General features: G+C 34.8%; 1 protein-coding gene across 23 annotated transcripts in view; it reads right to left on the reverse strand.

The window, feature by feature from the left end:
• Window positions 1-1784: 1784 nt before the first annotated feature.
• The window catches only part of MECOM (MDS1 and EVI1 complex locus), a 562082-nt gene continuing 539266 nt past the window's right edge, over window positions 1785-24600 (reverse strand). For 12 of the 23 annotated variants that reach the window (XM_081301357.1, XM_081301361.1, XM_081301368.1 and 9 more), the window contains 8 exons: window positions 23800-23826; window positions 18366-18532; window positions 17193-17270; window positions 13379-13548; window positions 11220-11382; window positions 7425-7661; window positions 6396-6579; window positions 1785-2765 (listed from right to left, as the gene is read on the reverse strand). In XM_081301357.1, coding sequence (XP_081157483.1) covers window positions 2631-2765; window positions 6396-6579; window positions 7425-7661; window positions 11220-11382; window positions 13379-13548; window positions 17193-17270; window positions 18366-18532; window positions 23800-23826 — 1161 coding nt within the window. In that variant the 3' untranslated portion in view covers window positions 1785-2630. The remainder of the gene's footprint in view (window positions 2766-6395; window positions 6580-7424; window positions 7662-11219; window positions 11383-13378; window positions 13549-17192; window positions 17271-18365; window positions 18533-23799; window positions 23827-24600) is intronic. The other 11 variants (XM_081301371.1, XM_081301377.1, XM_081301376.1 and 8 more) reach the window with 3 other exon arrangements.

The raw sequence follows: 24600 nt of genomic DNA on the forward strand, positions 1-24600 counted from the left end.
GCTTTGAAATTTATAGGTATATTTTTTAATACCAAAATACTGTGTAGACCTTCCCCATCTCTACTTTCTCCAATGTGTTATTCTTATGTCCTAAATACTAGATTCCTATTCTCCTTCATTTATGGACTTATAGCTTAAGTATATTTTCTGAATACTTCTTCCTATCTATACTTTCTAATAAAAAAAAATCAATACATCTATCCCATGTTTTTAATTCCTATACAACACTCAGAAGCCATGCAAGGGGATTCTCTGATATTGTGACTAAGAATGAATAAATGAAGGAAGGAATTACCCTGGATATATTTTCACATGTCAACTTTATTTGTTCTTCAGGACTTGTTAAGCGAAACCCCTACAGCCAGCCAAAATTGGAATAACCATTCTAAAATAAATTGGCATTATATTAAAGGAGCAAAGAAAAAAATTCATAATGGCTCCCCCACAGGATAACTTCTCTCTGCAAGTTCCGCTCATTACACTCCAGCTCTGCATATACATATGTGAACACTCAGAAACAAAGTATATTCATGGAAATTAAAATGTCCTTGCTTATACCAGTGAAAACAGAAAACAACCTACATTTTCAACATAATTAAAATTCTTGGAGAAATTATAGTAGATCAAACTTGACAGAAAACATTGAGTAACCACCAAATGATTATTTTGCACAATTTTTAGCACCATGCAGTGATATTTTCTTTTCTTTCTTTTTTTCTGCCATAAGTAAGAAAATGCAAAACCATATTTACACTCTGATTGCAAACTATAAAAAAAAAAAAGATAGATTGCATGTGGATCAAAACTTAAAAGGAATGTAGGAAAGTTAAAGGTATTTTCCCCTCCTTTTGAATTAGGTTAACAGTATTGGTATTATTAGCTGCAAAAATAAGAAAGCTCTGTTTGGCATGTAAAATCCAGAAAAATCCAGTAGAAAAACTAAGTTGCTTTCTGCCCTAGAGAAAATGGGTGCTGTGGACATGGAACGCCAGTCCACAGGAATGGGTACATGGGTAGTGGTGGAAAGTTCAGCTCCACAAACACAACTCATTGCTGATCAAGAGCTATCAGTGTGTCATCGCAAAACAACACAGACATGCTTCAGATTCCAGGTTTTTGTTAGGACATCAAGGTCCCAAACACTGTATCTTTAAATCACTTGACCCCAAAGGAGAACTAAAATCACATGAGAAGGAAAACACCACACGGTGGGAGAGGATAATCCTTTTTGTAAGTCTTTATTTTTTTTTAGTTGCTCCTCCCATAGTAATGCACTGAAAGGCATAACAGTTTATATTGTACAAAGCATTTGAAGAAAGTACCTCAACTTGCCGATTATTTCAAAATGAGATTACAAACAAAAAAAGAAAACAAATCTGGTTCCTCGGATAAAGGACAAAATAACTGAATACAGTCTGTTATTTACTTTCCTCTTTTAACATAATGTCAGGAACACTTCATTTTACAAATAGGATTAACATGAACATAACGTCGCACAAGCTTGCAGACGACCAGCATAAAATACGGGGTACAGTTTTTAATCAGAAGAATCATGCTTTCATGAAAGAAATTATAATCGTTTATACAATTGAATCAATTTCAGTATTACAAAAACTAAGTTGCATCTATTCGTATTTAGTTCATTAAGAAGGAAAAACAAAACAAAAAAAAAACAACAATAACAACAAAAAAAGGAATGTTAAGAAAAGCCAAACACCATTTGGCACGCCCATACACAGGTCGAGTCACCTTGGTCCTTGAAATTCAGAAAGGGGTGTGCTGACTGGAACAGTGCTATTTTAATCAACAAACAGAGTTTGCCAACAAATAAATACATGATACACGCAACACACACACAAAAAATTTAAACATTAAAAAACAGTGACATGATTGTCTAAAATTAAGATGTTATTACAAGGATTTGGCAAACATTTTATTAGTGGTACAGCGGTATTGGTGATGAATGGGTTAGGTCACTGACTTAACCTCTTTGAGCATGAACATCCATAGTTTACAATATACACATACCCTTTTCCCCTAGTTTTAAACAATGTACTTAAGAAGGCAAAAGTTAATTGTGGAACAATTTCTCCCTGTTATCAATTTCTATAATAATTGACTGTGCATTTCATCCAACTACTTCCATCTTCAAAGGGTTAAATTACATAAAACTTTAACAAAGGAAAAAAAAACTTAAATCTGTAATTGAAAGCAACTGTTCCCAATCATGTCAGGTGATCTTGTACAAACAAGAATTCAGTTTCTATGGAGTGTTCATCGTATCAATGCTGCCAGCTCAACTGCCCCTCTCACCCACCCACACCCTAGGGCCGGGGGAACTAGAAGGTGCCTTCTGCCCAGCAAGGTTTTCCTTGACTCATTTTAAGCCAAACTGATCCTCCGGAAGTCAGCAGCTGCCTTTGCTGTGCAAAACAAAATATTGAGAATAAATAGTTTCCTTTTTCTTTCTTTCTTTTTTCTTTAATCATTTCAGTTTAAGGTCACCAGACTTTAAATGAGTGACCCTTCGGGTTTATAAGGCATTCTGCTCAGCAGTCTTGTACATAGTCCTATATGAAAGAGCCATGCTACTGTTGGACTTGGTCCCACTCTGGTCAACCTTGGTAATGTCATACGTGGCTGATGGACTGGATGGCACTGGATTCCGCAGCAGCCCTTGCCATGCTGTGCCACACGTTGGAAGAACTGTGGGATGTAGAATGGAGGGACTCCTTGTCGGACAATGACAGCATCATAGCATATGCCTGAGGTAAAAAGGAGAGACCCAGTAAATGGCATTTGAAAAACACCGCTTTTGATTCGTAGAATGTAGGTGAATGTTGGGAAGGGAGAGGACCCTGGGTAGGAGCATCGTTTATGATTGTGTTTGGTAAAGGGGGCACGTATTTTTGTTAAAATGACATATGACATAGGATCACTGTTGATCTACAGTATCTAGGGGTCACAAATGGGATGCATCTTACCAAACAAAAATTAATTATTCTACCTAAAAGGTCAACAGTACTTCATCCTTCTGAATAACCATAAGGAAAGTCATCCATCTTACATATGTTCAACTCACCAAAGAGATTATTGTGTACTTAAGACTGAAGCTAAAAACACTAATTAATAGATCTAGACTTGCCTTGACAGAGCTGTGGTCTGATGGAGCAGTCTGACTCTAGTAACTGTGACCTGCAAAGGGGAAATGACCTGCCCAAAGTCACTCAACTAGATAGAAGAACTAAAACTGACTTCCGCCCAACTTTTAATCCCATGTCCTTTCTCCAATTTTCTTCATGCTTGAAACAGTCACAGCCAACCCCCAAGGACCTTGAGTGTTGGGGTGGGTCAAATCAGCTCCACCAGAAAAATAAAACGAAGCACAAGACCTAACAACGTCCTAAGCGTTTTGTGCGCAGGCGCCTGCCAAGCAGAAGGTGCATGAAGGTGCTCTGTAAAGAAGTAGTCTTTCTTCCCTATTATCATGTCAAATTCTAAATAACTGTTCAGAGAATCCTCCATTTACTGCCAAGTGAAATATTCAAATGAAATGTTTGGTCTTGACTTGTGAGTGAACTTTTCACTGTTGATTTACTATTGTTGGTCTCATCCATTGCTAAACTTGCTTGTCAAAATGCTGTTGAAGTGGAATCATTAAAGTCCTGCCAAAGACATTCCACTGTCTGTAAACAAAGACAAAATGCCTCTGTTGTTAGGCAGAATTTCATCTCTGGGAGTCATGCTGAGACATGTGGCCAGTCTGTGGTTTCTTCGGTAATCATGCCATTCAGTTAGAAATCTGCCCTTACAGGCTGATTTTGATTTGCTGGGTCATCGCTCTGAATGTACACATTTGACTTTTATGTATGCAATTTGCTTTCTGGACCTGTACAAAACCACACTATCCATTTAACACATATTGATTAAGTATGTACTCGATGCCAGGCACTGTACTAGGCCCTAAGAAATCAAGGGAAAGAATATAGAGTCCTTGTCCTTTGTAGAGTTTAAAGTATGTGGTAAGTGAGCATCAAACTTAAATTACTCAAATTATGCACCCACTTTTAGAGATCAAAATAATAAAGAATATTTTGGAATAATTTTAATAGCTGTTTTTTCCAGTATTTGGGAAAGATGAAAGGGAGTATAGAGAAAATTTTAGAATACCAAGTTTGAATCTAGATTCTACCTTGCCTCTACTTGCCTGGCTGTGTGAACCTGGGAAAGTTGCTTTACCTCAGAAGTTTTACTTTCCTCATACAAAAAGGCGATAACAATAATAGTACTTGCCTCCAAGGGTTATGAAGGAATCACAAATTCTAACTTACATAAAGAGCTTAATTCAGCACACTTATATAGATAGTACCTATTTCCATAAAATTAATTTCTATAGAATAGGGTTTTTCAGAGAAGATTCCATGCAGAATGCAGCTATTGTAGTACTGGTCAACTATTTTGGATTCAATCACTATAAAAATCACAGAGAGTAAATGTATAAATGTTTTGAATAAAGCATCTGAACCTTCAGATACTAATAAAATGGCAAACATAGAATATCTACCTTTTGATAATCAAAAGAAATGAACACTTTCATGTACAAGGATCAATGTCTAGCACATAACTGACAATTGATAAACCATGAATAAATGAATGAATGAATGAATGAAGAGTCTCATAAGATAAAGTCAATTTGCATGAAGCCTCACTGTCTATAAATCAATATATATCATATAATCAAGTAAGAAGAAAAGTATGAGCTAGGATTGCAGAATATTACTTTACAGAATGCTAGCATTACTTGTGATGGTAAGAGTTAAATAAGCAGGGATTTGATATCAAATTGCTAGTACTTAAATATATCTCATATATATTATCTCTAATATAGGCCTTTTTGCTTTCTATCACATCTGACCATTTCTGAAAGTTTTAGATATTGTATATTATAATGAAAAGTATTTTGAATAGAATAACTAAAAGAAATTTAAAGAGAGCACAAATCCCCCTGGTATCTCTGATCTGCTAGGAAGGAAGAATGGGAAGTAAAGGGGTTAAAATAATACTAGCTACTTCTTTGTGCATGTCTCCAAGTGAAAATGAGAAGTCTATTCTTGCTGGTTTACTTTTAATATTAAAAACTGAAAAGTTCACTTTCATCCCCATTAAGAAGAAGAAAGGAATATCTTCCCCATATGCCCCCGATACAGTGAGGACATTGTCCCCATGCATAGTCCTTAAGAGATGCTCTCAAGGAAGTGGGGGTGGGCTATAGAAGTCGCTAGTGTTGAGGCTGGCTGCCTTCACTTCAATATGTATGGATGGACCATTAACTTGGTCATAACCATAACCTGGTCTATCACCATACATAATACCTTGGACCTTTCATTGAATTGAATAACATTTGAAGATCTATATTATCACATTGACACAATGTCTTCCCACTGTCCTTGACATGTTACTGTTTTGTCTTTTAAGACGAGCCCAGAACATCTCAGCCAAAAAGGGAAATCATTTCCAAATATATAAGCTAATAATGGTCACATTGTTTGACAGGTTGGGTCACTTCAAAAATGACCTCAATGGATCAAACAATTCAATCAATTTGATCAATAAAGATGGTAAGAGGATGTTTCTACTTCTTTTTTACCATTAGTTGACCTGAATGAATAGTGGCTGAGTACAGATGTCAAAAAGAAACTACTGACTTTCTTAACTCTAGTAAAAGAACAGAGGCCCTTTTAGTTGATGTTTATGGATCCTCCAATGGATTTGCTTTTAGTTACTGTAAAATGAAGTACCATCCATTCATCCAAGAAAACCTGGTAGGTTTTATTTCCAGATCTGCCACTAAGTTAGCGTAGATCTTTGACATCTTATTTCATTTCTAATCTTCAGTTTACTCCTAAGTTCTATAGTCTGATGAATTGTTAATGAAAAATACATAATAATTTACTACCTATAGTAAGGGGAAAAAATAAAATTTGTTTTCCCCAAATCTTGTAACATAATTATGTGGACAAAAAAATCATAGATTAAATTTTTCAAATACAAAATAATTAGAAAATTGTTCTGAAGCATTCATTTGTGGAAAACAAATCTTATGGACTACGTATACCAAAGGAAGGGAACTGCAAAGTAAAGGAGAGATTGCAGTAGGGTGAGGTGTGCCCCAGGAATTTCTGTGCAGAATGCAGCCATGCCAACTGTTGCACTGGTGAATTCTTTGGGGTTTGTCATATACACAGTACAGCGAGGAACACTAGGGATAAAGCATCTGAACCTGCTTAGATTCAAGAATATTATGAAGAAAGACTATCAACTTTTTGCTAATCAAAGGAAATGTACGCTTTCATGCACAACATCACCATGATGCTTTACTACAGGAAAACATGTACCTGTGATTTGGACTTTCTGTGTAACGGCTGTTTAAGTTCCTCTGGCACATGGGAAGTACTAAAAGAAGACAGCTCAGCTTCAGTATATTGATTATCTTCCATTTTCCTCATTTTGAGGCTATCTGTGAAGTGCCTTATATGATCTAGAGCAGAAAGTCCAGTTTTATATTCTTCCTCTTTATACCTAAAATGAACAACCAATGGGAAAGCACAGAAGTTTTTTTTTTCCTTTTTCAGTTTGTCATCTGATCAAATCACTTTCATTTGACCCTCTACAGCTGCTGAACTCTGTACTGTATTTGCAGTATAAAGTTGCACACGTGGCGATTGGATTCTTTAAAATATTTACAAGTATATCTTGAAATATATTTCCCTTAACATTTTGAATGACTAAAGTCAAGCATATATTTGACATAAAGTCAATGACACATTAAGCCAGCCATGTGTGAAGACAGAATTCATACATTTAAAATTTCCATGTAAAGCCAAGCTAGATATGAAAATATGCAGCCAGCACACATTATCTTCATGAAAATGTAATATCCCCATCAATTTAACTGTTTGGTTATTTTTTTTCCATTTAAAAATTTATCACCCATGTAAATTACATATATATCTAATGAAGTGAAATTTATCTTAATAATACTTGACTGATGATCACACCGAATTACTGAATGAATTAGATAATGCTGAAATCTCTATTTTCCTTTAGGTTTCATAAGTCCAGTCTAAAATTAAATGACTGCATGTTTGTGTAATTTTCACTTATCCTTCCTACCGGGTTAACCAGAGTTCCACAAACATTAATGTACTCATATGCTTTCAGATTATGTTGATGGCCACCTCATGTCCCTCTATGTAAAACCAATGCACTGTATGTGCCTTGCTGATTCAAATTTAATTTTTAAAATTCATTACTCACAAATTCCTTCTCACTGAAATGTTCTAAGGGACAAACAGAGCAGGAGGAGTTGCAACCGTGTGTGGGTCTACTCTGGCTTAGCTTCTGAAGTCACCAAAGGTGCTCACCTCACTGGGGATGTCTTACAGCTCATCTCCAGACCACTGGCTTCTTCAAAGTCATCCTCAGTGTTTCCTTCATGTAAATTACTTGCCACTGATTCCTTTCTGGGTTTCCCAGTCAGATCATTGTCTTCATCATCCTCATCTAACAACACTTCATCTTCCACTTCTTCATCATCCAATAAATCTGAATTTTGACTGGTCACCAAAGCCTTTTCATCCTTAAAGTGACTGCCATTCATTCTTTCAAAAGCATAAGAATAAAAAGCTTCAATCACTGGTTTAATTTTTAAACATGTAGTTAGTTTTCTTATCTTTTCCCTGACAATACTTTAGATTTTCAACTTACAAAGGGAAATTTTTGTTGTTTAAGTTTTGTGGCAACCTTGGGAAAATAATATAATTCCATAAATAAGAAAATGAAGAAAAAAAATAATTGAATGATTATTCAGATTATAAATGGAGTTTCTGGCAGAACCGGAAGAACAATCTTAGACTCTGATTTCTTATCAGACCTTTGCCTTATAAATGATATTGTTATTTATAATATAAAAGCCCACAAATACTTTCTCTACATAATGTACCTAATCACCATTTAAGTACCCACCACTTAAAAGAGTTGATTTCTGGGGAAAATTCATAACAACAAGCAACATTGACAATAGCTTCAACACATCCATTTGAAGTAAATCTATGAATTCGAAGAAAACGTGTAACTAGCAGCCAAGGACCAACTGGTATTTACTCTTTCTAGGTGACATTAGTGGTTAACTCCACTTGGACACTTCACCCAACCTTGAAAGTGATGGATACCTCATTTATTTGTAATATCTCCAAATTATTCTTAATAGTCTGAGTGTGAAAAAGTTCCTTGTTTCCCAGGAAAATACTGAAGTAGGAAGTGAATAAAAGTGGAATTGTACTGATTTCTGAAGTTTTCCTTAAGAAGCAGGTCTAATATAATGATGCAAAATAATATAGTATTTTTATTAAAAAGTCATATGCAAGATTTTGCTTACACAGGTTGTAATATGCAGATCAAGAATAATTTAAAAAATTAATTATCCAGGAATTTAATATACTTGAGGGTATTTATGAAATTATAGTAAGCTTCTCAGGCTCTCAAATGAACATTAAAATAAGGGTAATTTGGATTTCAGCTTTGACATGATATTTATAAATTGTAATTGGTTACAAAGTAAGTGTAAACAGTTTGCTCTAGAGAATATTTAGCTCAAGTTCAGAACACTTGTTAGGGATAGAACCATCATGGCTATTCAGACATCCTAATTTCTGGGACATTCACAGTTTTCCCATTTTGCCTTGCTCTTTTATCTACGTATTAATTCAGAAAACTCACAGAGACTGTTAAATTACTGTTATAGTCATGTATGACTTTCACAAGTAATGTAAACATTTTTCAGATTATGGAAGATTGGGTATCAGTAATTTATCCCCATAATTTTTTCATATAAAAATGAGCAGAGCTTAGTACTTAGATTTCCAGAATAAAATTAATCCATAAATAAAACAATCTTGGCTATGACAGATGCACATACTAAAAATTCATTTGACCAGAAAAAGTCATATCATTATTATTAAGCATTTTATATAACCAATCTTTTAACCTCTTTTATCAAAGAATGATGAAAACATATTTTGCACAGACATAAATTATTAGTTTCCAGATACGCTGCCAACTTGCTAGCTAGAACAGATCAAAATTGTTATTTTTTTTTCAAATGAAAGAATAAGTAAAAGAACAAAAGTGCATGGATGAAAACCAAAAGTAACAAAAGTCAACATAATTAAGACAATCTTTTTGTTAATTATGCTTTCAAATGTGGCAATTTATAGGGGATAAATTATTCATCAAAAGTAGCCTGATAGGAGCAGAGGAGGGAAAAGCTGGATGATTCAACCTTCTTACTTCTGTGCTGTTTAGACATGTTGAAGCCAGATGTTGTGGTGACACAGACTCACAGATCTCCAGTTAAGAGCTAGGAAATCTGAACAGGCATCTCAGAATTCAAACTGTATCTTCTGTTCAGTTTTTTTTTAATTTGCATCTTGTCAATATCATTATCAAAATTTAAGATTGTGCTTCTTGCTTTTACTATGTTGCTTTTTGAATCATCTGCTGTATCCTTCTGTCTCTCTCTCTCTTTGTCTTACACACACACACACACACACACACACAAACACACTCATGCACATGAAGGAGCAAGTAGTAGGAAGGATACAGCACAATGTATAGTTCTTATCAGATGTCTTGAACACCCAGAAAGACCTTTCCCTCCCTTTTTCCTTGGATATGCTTTTATACAAGGTAGAGAACAAAAGTGGTCGTATGTTTTTGTGCTATTTGGTAAAAATTTTTATTTAAAGCACATTTTAATGAAGAAACTACCTAAAATAATTAACCTTGATGTTTACCAGCATCAAAAATGAAGCATACTAACCCAGTGGAATTGGTGTAATGAAAAATAATTGAACTTTCATTAACAGGTCTCATGTTATATTAATATTTACAATGCAGCATCCCAATTTAAAAAGTCACAGGATAGTCAGGTTCAGAAAAGTGTATTTCCCAATTTCAGATACTTGATTATAACTAATAGGTAAGGAAAATTGCATCCAGTAGTTTTGGCAAAATAATTTTCATGAACTTTGCATACAAGGTAATGTGGTAGGTGTTAGTTCTTATAAATAGCATTACCATTTGGTAAAAATGTTTATTTAAAGCACGTCTTAATGGAGAAACTAATTAAAATAAAGGAAATTTATTTTAACATGTTTGAAATTGATATTGACAAGAGGGAGGAAGTATACCATATCACTAAAAATAAGAATGATTATGACCACTGAAATAAACCACCAGAATTAAATGTGCACCAACTGAGAGAACATGAAGTAGTGTTAGAATCCTAATTAATTTCAGATATTTGAGGGACACTCAATGAGTATTTCATATATAAATACATATCAATATATACGAATATATATATATATATATATATATATATATATATATTTACATATATATAGAAAGAGAGGGAGGGAGGTGAGAGATAGAGACACAGAGAGTTTTAAATTATGTATAATACACACAATATATGATCCATGATAGTAGCTAATAATGACCTGTGATTCCATTGAATCCCTGTGGGGGTTTTCCATTCTCCTTTTGAAAAAATTTTTGGGGGGCATACCGAGGATTGAACTTAGGGGTGCTCAACTACTGAGCCACATCTACAGCTCTATTTTGTATTTTACTTAGAGACAGGGACTCACTGAGTTGCTTAGCAACTCGCTGTTGCTGAGGCTGGTCTTGAATTCATGATCCTCCTGCTTCAGCCCCCTGAGCCGCTGGGATTATAGGTGTGTGTCACCGCACCCAGCTTCCTTTTGAAATTTTGATAAAACATTTTGTTTAGATATCAAGAGAAGCACAATGGAGGTAAAGTCAGGGGTTCTGGAACCAGAGAGATCATGTTGAATGCCATTTATTACTTCTGTGACCTCAGCAAGTCATTTAATCTTGCATGTCTCCATTCCGTCACTGCTAAAATTATAGTCACAATCCCAAAGGGTCAGGTATTATGTGTATATAGTATTTAATATGCACTAAATAAATACTAGTCATTGGTGGAAGGAGTAATAGTAGTACCACAAAAGTGAGCCCAGAAAATATATTTAGAAATACATTCATTTTAGATGTCACAGAGTTTAAAAAGTTCCTCTCTCCCTCCTCCTCTAGAAACCTAGAGGAGGAGTTTAAAAAGCAAAACCCAGCTTTACCTCTCCTCTGCATTCCTGGGAGACTGGCTGCTATGGTTGCTGTTCCCAATGAAATTTCGGATTTCTGTGAAATAAGCATCTTCTTTATCATCCAGAATCGCACCTGTACTTTCCAGTTCAGAGTGAGGTGACGAGGTTGCTGTACCTGAATGGAGCAGAAAGCCTTTTGTGACAAAGATTATTATTGATGTGGCAACTTATTTTCAACCTCATTTCTTATTCATTTGATCAGTGTTGTTTCTTAAAACACAACCTTTTGAATAATAGTAACATAATAGTAACATTAGGAGGTTGAATTCTTCCCAATTTAACAAAATATGCATGCCCATCAAAATCCCTTGAAAATATTCTGACCCATTAAAGTCATGAGGTACAGTCTCCAAGGATATCATTTCTTTCACTAGCTTTCCCCACCTCCACTGTCACATGGAAATGTTTTCATTCATCTAAAGCAGAGATAGGGTGAATCAAATACAGACAGGTCTTAAATAGTTTCAGAAAGTAGAAACTGTTCCCAGTCCTGATTACAATCAATGCATATTTATTACTGCTGTACTAAAATATGTTACAAAATAGGGATTGAGAACATACTGAATATTCTGCATCTTGACTTGGGCAAAGCCATGGATAGGCTCAGAACATAGCAGCCCAAGGGCTGATCTAATAAGAAGACAACAATTTTGAATCAGCCTGCTACAAGGTGATCCTCAGCTTTTCTTGCCTACAAAATTAGAATCACAATACCCATCTCACAGGACTACTTCAGTGTTTACATACATTGGCACAATTGTAAGCACTATTTACATGGTCAAACTTTAAACCAACATTAGCTTTATGCTGTTTATCTTGCTCATAAAGTATCTACAATTTAATAGCTAATCACAGTAGTCTATATGACAAAAACAAGAGATCAGAATGTTCCTTTCATTTAAAGAAGTCATAATCTGTGTTAACAGATAACTATTCAACTTTGAAAAGTTACACATTAGATTTTCTTTTTTTACAAAATAGCTTTAATTAGAAAATTACAGGAGTAAGCTATGAGTAAACACATGGTTAGAAAGTGTGGCCTATTTTGGATACCGGATTAGATTTCTGCACTAAAATCTAATATTTAAAACCATGAATGTTAGATTTTCTTTCTTTCTTTTTTTTTACTTTGAAGTGAATAGTATGGGAAATGAACAGTATGTAGCTATAAGTAGTCACACTACTCAAATCATAAACCATGTGCTTTTATAGGCACATTTTAAAACCATGATCAATAAATGAAAGATTGATAATAAACTAATCTCTTTAAATAAAGATTAGTAGTAAATCCATATTTTTTGCTCCTAAAATCTCTTTTCCTGAGCCCCATCTGAACCCCAGAAGAGTTCTCAACTTTCTAACTCATTCCTAAACGTCCTAGAAAGAACCTGTGACTGCACTGGTGGGTTCTGCACACGTATGCACCAGGCCAATGTTAGTTACTGAGTTAGTATCTGACTCTAAGAAGCCAAAGACAAAGGACCTACAGTCCTTTCCACTAAATATATGCTTGTAGGTTTAAGGGAAAGCTATTTTTTTTTTGATTCATTACTTTTGATTTAATTTTACATCAGAATTAGTGACAAAAACAAGACACCTCCATGGATTGCTGTGGGTGGCTCTGATCATGTTGACAGTTTTCCATGCCTAAACTTCAAAAATGTTACCCTAGAGAGGTTCCCTGTATTGCAGTCCTCCTGCAAATGCAGCCATGGTTTCTAGGTTAATATTTAGAGTGTGGCATTCTGGAACTGCCCCTATGGAAATGCTAAAGGGACACATTCTGAACAACAGGTAGAAAGATTGTTCCCTGTGATTCAGGAAACCTCCATTCAGATGTCTACAGTGAGTACAATCATGGTTCTCTTTGCTTGAGATTCCCCTTTGAAACGAATCCAGCAGAATAAGATAATAATAATAATAATAATAATAGTCCAAATAAGGCCATTGACCTGTGCATTAACCAATGATCATACCATTCCCATGATTCCAAATTCTCAAGGGACTCTTGGTTGTAAATTTATAGTAAGATCTGATTTTGGAATCAAAATGGAAAGAAAGACGATCACAATTATCTTTTAAAATGTGAAAAATAAAGTCATTTTTGTTCTTGTAACACAAATACTTACCAGACATGTTCCCATTCTCATGTTTCTTTAGGTGCCTGTCTAAATTGGTTTGTTGACCAAAACACCTGTCACATAAGTGACACTTAAAGGGCTTCTCCTTATTGTGGATGTTGCGAACATGCCTCTGCAAGTTGGAAGATATGCTAAATGATCTGTCACAGTATTTGCATCTGAAAAATAAGCACAGAGAAAAAATACTTGCAAGCAAATCAAAAGATATTTCTCAAGACTCATAAGACACAGATAAAAAATTATCACCCATGAAATGTCAGTTTAGAAAAGGCACAGGGAAGAACACTATTCACACAGTCAAGATTTCAATTCCAACAGACTTTGAGGGTTATATTTTCATGACTTTATGAAAAAAATGTACCAATATACTAGTGATTCTATGGCTCCCAAGTTTATTACAGCACTCAGTTCTAATATTTTAAATAAACCTCACAAAACTAAGGACATCAAGAAATGAAATAATCTTTTATCTTCTGCTTAGCATAAATACAATTGGATTCTTTTTAAACAAACATAAAACAAATTCATGTATTCATTGAAGTAAAAGATTACTTCTTCATTCAAAATTGGAGAGTCTGATTAATTAGTTTCTTAGCAAATTCTCCTAATCTGTTGCTAATCCTAAAAACATTCTCTTATCTTCTCCAAAGTAGCAATAAACATTCCAAGCCTTTAAAATGGAGACAATGAGAACAGTGTTGTCTGATGCCAAAGACAGTGATTTTCATCACCTTTAGTGATTGGGAATCCCAAAGCATTTATTAATCTTTAAACTGCTGCAAAAGCAAGTCAAGCTGCCACTAACTCTTCCAGATGAAAGCAAAGGTTTCAATCAGCTTCCCTCTCCCTATCTCCTAATTTTCCATTTCAATGTTTCTTCAAGAGTTTGCAGTCTCAGTACAGAGTCAAAGGAGGTCAGGTTTTCAAGAAAGCACTTATTATTGGTTGGTTAATTGTTTCTGCCTTCAATTAGATTTAAAAAATAAAATAAAATCATTTTAAAGTTGTTTTTTTTTTTGGTATCAAGTAAAAATATAAAATGCAAGACCCCAGCATCCCCACCAGTTCTTATCAATGAGGAAGAAAAGTGGGTTTTGTAATTAATGGAGTTATTCTCTACTGGCATTAGAAGATAAAGAGTCCATCATTTGTTTATGTGCTGTGATGTGTGTGTGTGTGTGTGTGTATGTGTGTGTTGCTTAAAAAAAAAACTGACTTTTTCCAAGTGACTTTTAAGTGAAAATTTCTAACACTGGCCAGAACATTCTTAACTCATTCTTCCATGTGTGAAGGGCCCTTATCTTCCCTCTTCTGATTGCAGACTCAAGTTCAAGTGCTCTAAATCAGAAATCACTCCATTCCACTCCAGGTCCTTGGGCTTCTACAGCTGTCCTTATGTGATACCAAAAGTCTAGGCAGTTCAGTAGGAAAAACAAATCTGTTGAATAGTCGCTTTGGCGTAGTATGAGTAAACCAACTTAAGGACTGCTTTAATTCTTCCCCCTTAAAAACTGTTCTGGCCTCATGAAGTTCCTCAACTTTTCTTGCTTATCGTATTAAGATAAACTGTGTGGAACTCCATGTTGATGGTGGTTGTACCCTTTCAGCCTCTACTTCTGAAAAATAAGTACGTGGAATCACAGCCGTCTTTGAAATAGCTTTGTTTATTCAAAGGCCCACTGTAATAGAAGCAAGGTACATGGAACACGATTATGTTGTATGAAGCCGAACGACTTAGCCAATACTGTAGAGAAAACCTAAACTCCCATCAAACATTTTAGAAAAATTTTCACTCATTTTTTACACAAATCATGAGGAAGAGAGATATAGTCTAGGACATACTTCCGACTTCCTGATTATATGCAAAAGGGGCTCTTCCAAATCTAGTAGACATCATCTTCTCAAATCTTAATAAAATTGGCCCACAGGGATGTTTTATCCCATGATAAGCTGTACCTTATATCTCTCTTCTGCTAACATCTTGGCCAGAGGGGTAAGCACTCTAAATAAAAATTCTTTTAAAAAATCATTCCTTTCTACTCCAATGAATTAATAGATGGTTAAAAAAAATAATCAGTTCAAATCAGATCAAAGTTCCAGAAATTCTTAAAATGAATAATTCAATCATGAATAGTATATTATCAGGCCTTCCTGGTTATTGGATGTAGATAAGGTGGTCAAGAGGATTGTAAGAGAAAAACCCAGATGTGAGAGTTCTGGGCCCGGATTTTAATTTCGACTCTGTTGGTACCAGACTTCACAGAGGCAGTTAGTGAGCTCTTGCCTGGTTCTCTCTCTCTTTCTCGCTCCCTCTCTCCCTCCTTCCCTCCCTCTCCTTCCCTCCCCCCACCCTAGCTTTCTCTCTCTCTCCCCTCCCTCCCTGTCTTTATTTGCAAAACAGAGGGAAGGGCTGGAAAAAACATTGTTTAAGATCTCCAGCTCTGCTGGTTTTTGTTTTTTTAAAAATACATGTACAGTACTACAATTTATGAGGAAAAAATTAAAACTAGTGCATTCAGGTACAGAGAAGGAGTAAGTAGAGCATGGTATCATCATTGCATACCAGTACCCTGGGCCATAACAAAACATAAAGGCGCAAATCTTTTCTTCTCCTTAATCAGAATCCCCAGAAGATGGAATTTTCTCCTAAGGAGAAATTATCGAAAATTTCCCATTGTTAATATCTCTAAAAGATCTTTTTGACTAAGCACATCCTATTATGTGTAAAGTAAAAACATCATGTATGATCAGTGATTTATAAAATATGTAGGATATCAAGGAAATTTATAAAACACTGTGATGTTTTTGAGTTTAAGTCTTTCTATTGTTCTAAAATTTTGATTATCTTCAAATGAGCATTGGCTTCTGCCCATTGTCTCATTCTTGCATGTAAAAAACAAACAAACAAAAAACCTCTGAAACTGTATAATTTACTTATTTAAAAAAAAATGTTAGTATTCAGATCCAAATAATTTTAAACACATGAAATGCATAAGAATTTCAAAGGAGAATGAAATTATGATATAACTTGAGATAAATACCATTCTTTCTTGGAAAAAATATGAGTTCCTAATACTGTTCATTAAGAATTGCACATTAAAAAATGTAGGTCTTATTTTAAAACTGGAAGGGGCTACGTTGCTTATTTTCATTCTTTTATAAACAATAACATTAAAATTAGATGTTTTGTCATATTGCTAATTTTGACATCTAATAGAATGAAATAATAGGTACTTCAGGAAATTGTTGGTAGAATTGGCCCTTTTCCTTTAATATACTCTATATTATCTGTTTTATCTCTAGTTACATATGTTTTTTTCCCCTCTTCCTGATGCTTAAGTTTTTTTTTTTTAAAAAAAACTTCCTATTGGGACCTGAGGACACTGGTTTGCTGTGCTGAGAAAACAAAGTATGTATAGACTATTAATTCCTAGCAGAGAGTCCAGGTTTGGGAAATGGAAGATGTAATGTTTTAATTTTTGTCAACTAAAATAGTAGGGATTGAGAAAGAGCACTGAAGTAATAATAAATAAATTTTTAAATGACTAGCGTCTCTTAAATGCTTATTCTTTAGTAAACTCTGACCCAGAACTTTTAAACTGATAGGTAGGAAGCCTTGGCTAAAGAATATGGGACTCTTCTAAATTTAGATCCTAGCAATCAGACAATTCTTCCTTGACTCAGCACTGAGTACACATTCATTCAGCCACAGATAAAAGTAGCTTCCTTTAAACTTGTGCCTAGGAGTGCAGTTTGAATTTTACATTATTTATCAAGATATTTAGAAGAATCACTGTCAGACCTGTACGGCTGCTCTCCTGTGTGGGTTCTCAAGTGTCGTGTTAGGTTTGCAGACCTTGGAAAAATCTTGCCACAGTATCTGTTATGAAAAGATGTTTATAAGAGAAAGTCAGCACAGTCAACTTTATTTCACTCGCGCTGCAGAGCAGCCAGATGCTTATTCCTGATTTAATTAATCTTGCATGGAACTCACATGTCTTTGGTATTTAAAATTTGCAACAAAGCCATTCTACAGATATAAATAACTCTATAAATAAAGGCTGCACTATGAGATCTGGTTGAATTTGCTCGTGCATAAGTAAGCAGTTTATGAAAATAGACTTTAGTTTTGATGACCCCCATATGCCTCTTTTATTAACTCCGTATCTTTACATTCACAAAACTGAACCAGACAAGGGGATAAAAAAATGATGAGAGTTTGTGATTCTGGGTGGATGTAAACATATTTCAAAGGTTTCAACTCATTTTACATGTCAGCCATAGTGACAACTCTCTGCACATTGAGTGGTATCAGATCAGACAAGATCCTGAGACTTCATCCATCAAGGTATGTTCCCATAAAAGCCTTTCTGGAAAGAAAGTGACACATTTTCCTAAGAGCAGATAAATTGATATGCCTGAGTCAGATAGCACAATTTTCTGAGGACAAATCAGAAATTATAAGCATCTAATTTATTTATTTTTTAATACAGAAAAACAGAAACATAAAGACAAGCTTTACTCTTCTACTCCTAAGTAACTAAAAAATTTATTCTCTAGTTTTCTTTTTTACCTATGAACTATTCATCCTTCAAGAATGGTGTTACTCCCCATTGCCATGACAATTAATAAATGTATACTGGAGGACAGTAGTATTTTACCTTTGGATGAAAATAATTAACTGTGAAAGAAAATTCATAAATATCAAAGTGAGACAAGTAGATAGTAGTTGGACTGTTTCCAACCTCATTCATCACAACCAAATGGCCTGTGTTAAAATTCTCATTTAATAATAATTTTTTAAAACCACTATTTTTATATCTCACTAAATAAAGAACACTTTGAAGTGCCTGAAATCTATCATGGTTTCTATTAGTCATCCAATCAAGAATAATTTCCAGAAAAAACAAAAGGGCCTTTTGAAATCAGAGGGGAGATTTTTGGAAAGTCAGCCATAATTAACTTTGCAGGTTACCTGCAGGTGTAACGCTCTTTTCCCTTCCGCAGTAGGTTCTCAGGCAGGGTATTGGGAGGTGCTCTAAAGTTGAACATAGAGGGCACCGACTGGAGAAGCTCGCTGGCCTCGGGCTTCAGGGCACTGAAGCTCTCTAGCTTTTCTGCCATGTTTTCAATAGCTGACATCTGAAAGGCAAAAGCACAGGACCATGCAGGGTCTGATCAGACATTTTTCCTTCTGTACTAATCACTGGCAAACAAAAACCATTATTAATGGGAAAGGGTCAAATTTTCTGAATAAAATGAGTTTGGAAAAAAAATTGTAGGGTCTCAACATTAAACCACAAGATATTTGATTGTGGAAATAAAGGTAGAACCAAGCTTATATGATGCTAGGTGAACTTTATTCATAAGACCTTAGTTAAAATGTTTTATAACAATCTGATAAAATACCTAAAAGACGTAATCAAATCAAATCAACATTTTATTTAATTAATAGCACTGTTATGGATGTCAATAAAAAACTGGAATTTTAGGGAAAGACGATATATGTCTTGCCTAGGTAATAAAAATCATGAGACCAAAGACTCAGCTTAAGTTAAATATGTGTAATCCAAAAAGAAAAAAAAGAAGAAAGAAAATGTACAAGAGTTATATTGCCTAAGAGTATGTTAAATTAGTATCAGAATGTTTAAGTAGGATCACATATGAACAATTTTGATGAAATATTAATCTGTCTGGATAAAGATTTGAGCTGAAATGACAATTGATCAAGTTTTCATGTAACTTAAAATGTGCACTTTATAAGACGGGGAGATGGGCACATAATCATACTCTTACAGAAATATACATGAATAAAAACTTTGCCTAATTCTAACGACCTAATTGATTTTGCTTATTATTATAAGCAAATAATAATTGAAAATTGAAAAATTGAAAAAAATTGATTATTATCAAGTTTTAGTTTACCTACACACACAGTTGATAGAGTCACAATTAGAGGGTGGCATTTTAAAGTTAGTTTGATCCTTAATGTCTACGGTTAGAGGGACTTTCCCCTCTCCTTCAGCCCTCTCAAAATGTTAAGTTTTCTCAGTGCCTGCATTTTATGCGGAAGCTAGGTTAACAACCAAATTTTTAAGTAGACAAGCCATCTTGTTATATCAAATCACTTACTATTTACAGTTTTGGTTCTCCTTACACCTCTGGGGAAATACCTACTTAAAAGGCTCTGAATGCATTCTGTATGCTTCCAAGGACACATAAGGACTAGATGGTAATAACCACAAATCCAAGCAACTGGTCAACCCAAGGCAACTGGTCAACCCAAGAGGCTAACTATTTCGTTGATGAGACAGCAAGAAAGACACAGAGATCTAATTTATAAGCTTACATTAAAAATAAAAAAACAGCATTTCCTACTTGAAAAAAAAAAGGAATACGAACTTACATCAACTTCTTGAATCTAGAGCCAAATGCTAACAAGAATAGCCCTAACACGATTCTCTTCTCATGAAGGAAATATTTTATGTTTCATTCTTCAAATGCCTATTCATGTTCTAGTTAGCTCTCTTTCTTTTCTCTTTATCCTGCAACCTGCCCTCTCATTTCATGCCCAGACTCCTAATGCTAGCTACAAATTGCAATGTACAGGGTACCACTGCCAATTTGCCAAATGTCTTTCATCAAACACAGTGCAAAAAAAATCTCAGAGGAAAGTCAAGATACATTTACTTGTCAGACGACAAATGTGAACGCATTGGGAGGCGGTAAGGGCTATAAGCTCAAGGGTTTGATTCATAATCACTCAGCTGCTAAAACATTCTCCACAGATGCAAGTGGACAGCACATTTGTCACTATGAAGGATTTTGACACATACTGATCACAGGGCAGAGATATGGAATGATGATGTTGCTCAGAGAGGTTGGAGGAAATTCTGTCTCTGCAAAATACAGTCATTATCCCCTTCTAGGCAGGGCATTAACATTTCCACACTACTTTGGATTTTATTTATTAAAAATCAATCCAGAAATATTTTATGATACTATTTTATTTGCATTTATTCCTTCTAATTGTTCCTTGCAGAAAATCATTTTGATATTGCCTCCACGGTGGAATACATTGTCTAAGTGAAAAATGACCTCTGGTCTTCAAGCTGATTAGCAGTAACAAGCAAGGGTAAGGGTCATGATCGCATGTATTTATTGGGAAGAACAGTAAGTGCATGGGTGATGATTATAAATGTTTTATTTATGTACATTTAATATTTGGGCAAAGTTTCATTATCAAGTGGTTTTAAATCACTGGAGTGTCTGTCCCGCTGACACACTCAGATTCCTGCAGCAATATATCTTATAGAAACACTTTCCCTTTTATATGGAAAATAGCTTACTCATGACTACTATTATTCTCAGCTTTCATCTCTAGCACACATAAACTACAAGTCCTTCAAGTTATTTGAGAGCAATTGGCTGTTGAGAAATGTGTCTTGCTTTAGTAGCTGCTAATAGCTAGCTCCTTTGAAGAAAGATCACTGTGATTACTTTATCTCAAACTGTTTCAATTTGAGAAAACCATCAAGACACAAGAAAATATATTATGGACATGATGGCTAAATAATGACATTCTTAAAGACAATAGGGGAAAGAATATGGATGGCCTAGTGCTTCTCTTAGAAGCCACCCCCACCTTTGGCTTCTGATATCAAATGAAGCGAGGATTAAATCGGAGGAGGAAAGGGAGAGGAGGAAGATGGGAAGTGAGCTAAGGATAGCTCTTAATACCACATGTAGTCGCGTGTGCATGCACACACACACACGCACATTCTGCTCAGCTAGCAACAACCGAAGTGACATAAAACCTATCATTGAATACTCCTTTCATCTTAAGATTTGCTCTTATAGCTCTTGACCTCAGTTGGAAAAAATGTGTCCCCACCAAAACAGAAGTGACTCAGCATCTGCCAGTTGGGGTAATTTACCAACTCTGTGACCAATGTCAACTCTAGTCTATACCGTAGATCAAGGTATTGGGTTAAGATAGTTTACCTAACATATGGGGCAGAACTCCAACTTTTTCTTCTATCGGGCCTGACTCACAGAATATGTAACAAGTTTTGACCTTCATTTTAAAGTCTAACTAGTATTTTAAAAATCAATTAATTGGAATGGATGGGGCAGATCTAGCTTTATATTTTCTAATTATGAAAAAAATCCATTGAAAATGTAATGTGTACCACTATGAATAAGAAATTTGCTGAGCATAGGGAAATTGAAGGGGAGAGAACTTAGATCATATATTTTAGAAATGAATTACCATGTGACCCATTGATGTCTTAGGCTAATCTTAGATCAGTAAATGACAGTTTTTTTCTATGGAACAGTAATTTTTATTTACATATATAATAATTGTTGATGGTATCTGCAGCCAGATGTCTGGAAGAGGAAGTTGTTTCACCTCCTTCGAGTCCCCAAGAGGCTATTAACTTCATACTGACGCAAACTAATATTTAGACACAATTCCCTAGCTCCTACCAAAAATGTAGCTATATCTCTACTCAAATAAAGCTAGTATTTTTAAAAACATTTCAGCAGGCAAGATATCATCAACTGAGTCCTAAGCGCTCAGCCTAACATTTATTATCTGGCAGCCAAGGACTGATGACATAAAAAAATTTTCTCATTAAAACTATTAAAATGACAACCTGATTATATGAAATGATATGTCCAAAGGCACCATGAATTATGTGACCTAAAGTTTCACAATTAAATTACACATGTCTTTATCATAAAATAACTAACTATTCATAAATAACTAATGATGGGAAAGTTTGTAGATTGGGTAGCTTTCTATATTTATTCACTTGATAATCTTGAGAAATCACAAAGTCATGGTCATTTGAGGGAGAAGTAAATATTCATACTTCATGTTTATCTCACACCATGCACCATATTCAGCAGTCATGATTATGAAATCACATAGAGATTTTTACCCCTAAAATTTATAAGCATATATCTTAAATATTTCCTACTAGTATCTGTTTTATAACACAGATGTGAATCGCAGCCCTGAGAAATCTGTGATGGAGTAGAAATTTGTCCAGAGCATTGCAATGGTAGTTGCTTTGCTCTTATATTAGAACAGGGAATCCAACTTAAAATCTGAATGGGCTTTGATAGTTGGTCATGTGTGTAGGGGGTTAACACCTCCAGCTTTAAGTAACTAACAGTTTAGCTACTGCCAAATCATACTACACCTTAGAAAAGATGAGGGTCATGAGGCATAACACTCAGGACAGACTTGTGCCAGGAAAGACAGAGGAGGGATCCTGGAGATATAGGCCAGGATGATCAAAGAACAAGCCCATAGACTGCACAACTAACACACACACACACACACACACACACACACACACACATACACAGTCTCTCTCTCTCTCTCTTTCTCTCTCCTCTTTCCAAAAATTGTTTTTACTTTTGAAATAAATAAATTTAATCCTTTAAAGTCCACCAAATTAAGAAAAATGACAATTTGTCATATGTTACACATAAGAGAGAAATTAGAGGTATTCCTTGTAAAGAAAAAAACTAACACCAGATAGAATAGGTAAGTGCTAAAGTGTGAAAGTGCTCCAACTAAATGCAGTTTATAATAACAATATAGTGGCTTTTAAAGGACAGCTGGACTATGCTCCAAGATTTTCCCCATTCCTCATAAATTAGCATAATTTTAAGTAAAGAAGTAAATGTACATATACTTACAGAAAATTTTGAGATATATATTTTTTCCATTGACCAGGTTGTATTTGGAGGTGAGAAGTTAATAAGCAGGATTTTTAATATCCTAAATGACTTTACCAGTAAAAATATAAATCTGTTCCCTCGTACCATTTACTGAAACTGACCATTTCTGGAAATAGTAACTAGAAGTTGAGACTCCATGCTAAAAGATCCATTCACTAGTCAGATAAGGATTTTTTAACATTTAGTTTCATTTCCAAATAGCCAGAACCAACTTCTGCCTTGGGATATATGAATGAGAATTCCAATGTCAGCCTGCGTCTACACAAGTCTAAGTTTTATCCTGCGTAAGGCTTTATCGAACTTATCTTTAACATGCTGTCCCCCAAATAATGGTTATTTCCACTTACTGGCCCATGTGAAGCCTTCTTTAACAACATACTCTCAGGTGTCCATATCAAGGAATAATTATGTGGAATGGGTCAGATTTATCAAACAAAATCATTCTATAAACAATTTCTAGATTAATAAATGCACAATTATATCTGAAAGTATTGTGCAACTTGATAAAGTAGGGAAGTTATCTGTTGTAGCCATATCATTTAATGGAAAGGGGCTCGGAATCCATTATGTATGTCCAGCAATTTAAAATGTAAGCTGTTTTCTTTTAAATGCTACATTACTTTAGTTAAAAATATAAGTAGGAAACTTACCCAAGTTCTCTGATCAGGCAGTTGGAACTGGGAGCAAAATTGAAACAAAAACAAAAAATTACTTCTGTGTTGGTATCTTTATTGCAATCTATCCTTTGAGAAATTAACATTTATCCTAATTTAGTAATTTTGGCTTATCATGTAACTGTACCTTGAGTAAAAGCTTAGGAAATGAAAAACTGAGTATTTTCATAATACTGCTGAGCTTCCTCTATTACCTAAAATAAACTTTAGAAACAAGGTTATAAACCAAGAATGTTTTTTATTCTAAGAAATCTAAATGCTACCTACTAGCAAGTCTTAAAGCAAAGCAGATGCTCCCTTTTAATTTTTACTCACTGCAAAATGAGTTCTCTAAAATTTTCTTCAATAATTAAAAAGTAATTAATTTCCTGCAAAAATCCAATTTCTTGCATTTTATATTGTCAATAATAAATGAAATACAGTATTTACTAAGATGTGAATAGTTCAGTAACAAAAAGGTGATGTTCTTGGAAATTCATTGCTTGATAACGAAGATCTCAGACCATCAGTTGGCAGAACTCTTAAGAATATTAATTAAAAGAATGAAAAAAGGTCCCATTATTTATTACAATTGATGGCAGGATTCACTGGGAAGCACACTCCTATGATCCCAGCAGCTCTGGAGGCTGAGGCAGGAGGATCGCGAGTTCAAAGCCAGCCTCAGCAATTTACTGAGGACCTAAGCAACTTAGTGAGACCCTGTCTTTAATAAAATATAAAAAAGGCTGGGGTTGTGTCTCAGTAGTTACATGCCCCAGGAAACACAAAGATTATACC

Source organism: Spermophilus citellus (assembly GCF_964194105.1).
Source record: "Spermophilus citellus genome assembly, chromosome: 7".
Lineage (NCBI taxonomy): Eukaryota > Metazoa > Chordata > Mammalia > Rodentia > Sciuridae > Spermophilus > Spermophilus citellus.